We start from the raw sequence: 5,380 nt of genomic DNA, 5'->3' as shown, positions 1-5,380 counted from the left end.
GGAACAGGTTTTCATCAAGGATGTCTCTGTACATTGCTGCAGTCATCTTTCCCGTCACTTGTTGAGAAGACTGAGGTCCTTTGGTGTGCGGGGGCACTCCTTCGGACTTTTTATGATACTGTAGTGGCATTTCTTGTTTTTTACGCTGTTGTGGGCTGGGCGGGAGGTAGCACGGACAGGGACAGAAAGCGACTAAACAAGCTGGTCAAGAGAGCTGGGTCTGTCCTGGGCTGCCCCCTGGATTCCATCAAGGAGGTGGTGGAGAGAAGGATGCTGGTAAAACTAATATCCATCATGCACGACCCCTCCCATCCCCTGCACCACACAGTAGAGGCTCTGAACAGTTCCTTTAGCGCAAGACCGTTACATCCCCAGTGTAAGAAGAAGCGTTACCGTAGGTCGTTCCTCCCCACAGCAATCAGACTGTACAATAAGGGATAAACTAGGTGAAAGTATGAGGGACTATGTAATATTCAACTGAGGTGCTCACTGGGACCTTCAATGCTACAGACATTTTTCTGTACACTTCCCCAGATCTGTGCCTTGATACAATCCTGTCTTGGAGATCTACAGACAATTCCTTAGACTTCATGGCTCGTTTGTGCTCTAACATGCACTGTGGGACCTTATATAGACAGGTGTATGCCTTTCCAAATCATGTCTAGTCAACTGAATTTCCCACAGATGAACTCCAATCAAGTTGTAGAAACATCTCAAGGATGATCAGTGGAAACAGGATGCACCAAAGCTCAATTTTGAGTGTCATGGCAAAGGCTGTGAATACTTATGTACATGTGATTTTTTTTAGTTTATTTTTTAATAAATTTGCAAAAGTTTCAAACTTTTTTCATATCGTCACTATGGGGTATTTTTTGTAGAATTTTGAGGACAATAATGAATTTAATCCATTTTGGAATAAGGCGCTGTGAATACATTCTGGATGCACTGTATCAAATGGCAACACCAAAGAAGTCAGAGAAACTTTGCCACTGCCTCCAACAACAGGGGTTATATCAGTGCCTTTAGTCTCCGGTCAGACCAGTGACCTTGTGTGAATGGATAGTTAGGCAGCTACTTATTAGCTATAGGATTTTTTTTGTGCTATATTTTAAGTTGTTTGAAGATGGTTATTTGATTCAAGTCTGTACCTTTCCATCCACACTTGTGCCTAAAGTCATATGGAAATGGAAATGTGAGTCCAGACTGCTTGACATAACAAGACAGTGCACACAGGCCAAAACAAATCTAAAGTCTGGTTGAGGACAAAATGAAATACAATTGGTCTATAGGATATTTTTAAAGAGTATGATGTTTTAATGTAAAAGCAGATGAAGCTGGCTTGTCTAAGTGCTGTTGGTAAAGAAGTACCCTGATGCAGCCTCTGAACTAAATGCTGCATGAAAAGAATGAAGGGACACGATTTAGGTAAAGATTAGATGCTGCTGGTCCAGCAGGGCTCTGGTGAAGTTGTTGATTGGCCCAATGGCACTGAGCGACATAGCGTTGTCCCGCCCCCAGAGCAGATTAGGACCAAACACCACAGCCAGGTTACTGTTGGTCATCTTATTCACCTCACTGTTGACTGATACCTAAACAAACAAACAAACACACACACACACACACACACACACACACACACACACACACACACACACACACACACACAGCTGCTGGCAACTGACAGACTGATATAAAGTCTTGAAAATTTCAGAAGTGTATCAGCTGTACCTGTGCCAGGAATGTGACGAGGTATCGCAGTGATGCGTAGTTTTCCTCTGGCAGTGACTCTACTAGCGTCTTAATTACTGTCACCTGGTTGTCATTGGATACAGCTGGAACACACCAAACATCACTGTGAATTAGAGCTCACTGAGGATGTAGCTGCTGTGATCACTGCAACAAAAGTCAGTTTAGAGACCTCAGTAAGAAACCATTTTGAAAAGTTTAAGTGCTTCCGGGGGCACAGTGGAATCAATAACTGAAATGGAAGAAGTCTGGAAGCACCCAGACACCTCCTAGAGTTGGCCGCCCAGGTCTGAGAACCTGCTGGAAGGACGACCATCTGACCAGCTCTCCATCAATCAGTGGTTAAACAGAAGCTACTTTTAGTAAATATAATGCTTAGAGTTTGTCAAACAACATCACTGGAGTGGCTTCAGGACAAGTCTCTGACTGTCCTTGAGTGGACCAGCAAAAGCCCAGACTTATCCCTAATTCCCACCACGCACAGCTGCATCGCATTCTGGCTGCAACACAGCTGCCAGAGCTGATCGCTACCAGTCTAGTCAATGCTTCTGATACTACTGGGTGCTCAGTGGCCAGGGGCAGATATGAAAAATTCTGGATGGGGTGGCCAGGCTGGGGCACAGACTCAGAGAGGGGAGGCACATTTGAAATACATGTAAATGTAAATTACACCCCTATTCTATGAAATAATAAACCAGAGAACCAAATGGTTTATTCTGAGAAAAAATGAGACACACACAGTGCTTTCTTTAGCTAAATTTGGCTGTGCTCCTTATTTACTCCTGGCTGGGGACATCAATGCTGCGCTGCACCCTGTAAGATATTATTATGGAACTGAAATTCTGAATTGTTTTGAATAAAAGTAAAGAATCCGAGAAATTACAGATTTTATTCCTGCTTCCTCCTGACTAGAGCAAAAATATAATTTGGATTTCTTTTGTTGCCCGAGTGGTGGTAGTGACATTTTTACAAACTCAAACAATAAAACAGTATTTATGATTTGAACATACAGGCAAAGTTGACGATGTCATTGTAGAACTGGAAGGTCATCAGAGGCTCAGGCAGTTCTCTCAGGAATGTCTTCAGAATCACAGCAGCCAAGTGGACGTCTTCCATCTCTCTGAAGTTCACTGTTGCACCTAGAAAACACATGCACCATAAAGAAAGAAACTATATAAACATTTTTCTTATATTCTCTTAGTCTATCATAATCAAGTTAGAGAACTGAAAGTGGATTGAGAGGAGTAACCTAAAAACTATTTAACTAACCAGTACCTAACTATGAGTGCTACAGTTTGGTGGAGTATGGTTTGTGGGAAGAGGAGCATGGAGGGCAAGCACTGATGTTGCAAAGGGGTAGGGGGCCAAAATTAGACTTTAATGCAGACATTTTTTTTTTATCTCTTTTACTTCACAACCATGTCAATACATAAATATTGCTCTCAAAATGCACACCATTTGATGTTCAATTATTAACCTGTGGATCCCTGATGACTGGTGTCAGTATGAGTAACATCACTGCAGACTAGAGATGCAAGGTTGGGAAGTCTGGAGACAGCCATCTCTCCCAGTAGGGATCTAAATGGCTGCTGAACAAGCTAGCCAGCTTTCATATAAATGTGCAGTGCTGTGAAAAAGTATTTGCCCCCTTCCTGATTTTTTTTTTGCATATGTGTCACACTTAAATGTTTCAGATCAAACAAATGTAAACAGACAAAGATAACTCAAGTAAACACAAAATTCTGTTTTTAAGTGATGATTTTATTTGTTAAGGGAAAAAAGCTATAAGAACCTACATGGCCCTATGTGAAAAAGTAATTGCCCCCTAAACCTAATAACTGGTTGCGCCACACAGCAGCAACAACTGCAATCGAGCGTTTGCAATAACTGGCAATGAGTCTTTCATATCACTGTGGAGGAATTTTGGCCCACTCTTCTTTGCACAATTGTTTTATTTCAGCTACATTGGAGGGTTTGAGCATGAACTACCTTTTTAAGGTCACGTCACAGCATCTCAATCGGATTCAAGTCTGAACCGTGACTAGGCCGATGCAAAACCTTCATTTTTATTTTTTTTTTAAGCCATTCAGAGATGGACTTGCTGGTGTGCTTTGGATCATTGTCCTGCTGCAGAACCCAAGTGCACTTCAGCTTGAGGTCACGAACAGATGGCCGGACGTTCTCCTTCAGGATTTTTTGGTAGAGGGCAGAATTCATGGTTCCATCAATCACAGCAAGTCGTCCAGGTCCTGAAGTAGCAAAGCAGCCCCAGACCATCACACTACTACCACCATATTTGACTGTTGGTATATTCTTTTTCGAAATGCTGTTACTTTTACCCCAGACATAACAGGAAGCACACCTTCCAAACAGTTCAGCTTTCGTCTCGTCAGTCCACAGAATATTTTCCTAAAAGTCTTGGGGATCATCAAGATGTTTTTGGCAAAAGTGAGATGAGCCTTTATGTTCTTTTTGGTCAGCAGTGGTTTTCACCTTAGAACTCTGCCATGGATGCCATTTTTGCCCAGTCTTATGGTTGAGTTATGAACACTGACCTTAACTGAGGCAAGTGAGGTCTGCAGTTCTTTAGATGTTGTTGTGGGTTCTTTTGTGGCCTCTTGGATGAGTCATCACTGTGCTCTTGGGGTCAATTTGGTAGGCTGGCCACTCCTGGGAAGGTTCACCACTGTTCCATATTTTCTTAATTTGTGGATAATGGCTCATCGTGGTTCACTGGAGTCCCAAAGCTTTAGAAATGGCTTTGTAACCCTTTCCGAACTGATAGATGTCAATTACTTTGTTTGTCATGTGTTCCAGAATTTCTTTGGATCGCAGCATGATGTCTTGCTTTTTGAGATCTTTTGGCCTACTTCACTTTTTCACTTCTGGTTTAGTGTCCTTGAGATGGGGATTTAGGCCTGCCGGTGTTGTGTCCGCTGCCGAGATACCGTGTTTTGCGTGCGCATGCAAGTAGCAGCATAGCCGGCCTGGGGATTGGTGAAGAACCATCACCACAGACCACAGCTCCAGGACTTTCGGTGAAGCACAGAGGGCCGCTCTCCCCGTGTTGCAGCTCCGCCAGCCCGGCTAGCTCGTCTATTCATCTCGGAGGGGAGCAGACCGATGGCGAACATGGCCCATATCGCCGTTTCCTCCCCCAGCACCTCACTCCAGCCCCGCAGTCCCACATCTCCCGCCGCACCACCTCGCATCCCCGTGGAAAATCCCTGGCAGCTCACCACAAGCAGCTCGAAAGGATTGCTGGCATTGATGGCCGACTGTTGGCAAACAGGGTCCTCCCCAGGCAGACTCAAAACCTCGTAAAAAGTATAAAAACATAATGCAAACAAGTGCAAAGTTCAAGTTCAAAGTGTTTGTCAAACGTGTTTCCCTGTACAGTGAAATTCTTACTTTGCCATCCACATGAATGCCACAAAATACAAATGAAATATAAAGTAGATAAATAAGTAACAAAATCTAAGGCACTTTAAGCAGCAACAAATGCAGCAATATAATAAAAAACATATACAGTGCCTTGCGAAAGTATTCGGCCCCCTTGAACTTTGCGACCTTTTGCCACATTTCAGGCTTCAAACATAAAGATATAAAACTGTAATTTTATACTAAGAATCAA

At 43.2% G+C, this 5,380-nt stretch overlaps 1 protein-coding gene across 2 annotated transcripts in view; it reads right to left on the bottom strand.

The window, feature by feature from the left end:
- Window positions 1-1,291: 1,291 nt before the first annotated feature.
- arhgap1 (Rho GTPase activating protein 1) overlaps window positions 1,292-5,380 on the bottom strand; it is a 27,668-nt gene continuing 23,579 nt past the window's right edge. For both annotated transcript variants that reach the window (XM_020587984.1, XM_020587986.1), the window contains exons 11-13: window positions 2,757-2,885; window positions 1,729-1,832; window positions 1,292-1,589 (exon numbers count right to left, since the gene is read on the bottom strand). In XM_020587984.1, coding sequence (XP_020443640.1) covers window positions 1,422-1,589; window positions 1,729-1,832; window positions 2,757-2,885 — 401 coding nt within the window. In that variant the 3' untranslated portion in view covers window positions 1,292-1,421. The remainder of the gene's footprint in view (window positions 1,590-1,728; window positions 1,833-2,756; window positions 2,886-5,380) is intronic.

This window comes from Monopterus albus, unplaced genomic scaffold (assembly GCF_001952655.1).
Source record: "Monopterus albus unplaced genomic scaffold, M_albus_1.0 scaffold492.1, whole genome shotgun sequence".
NCBI lineage: Eukaryota > Metazoa > Chordata > Actinopteri > Synbranchiformes > Synbranchidae > Monopterus > Monopterus albus.
Note: the sequence above shows the minus strand (reverse complement) of the source record. Positions and strands in the feature narration are given on the sequence as shown.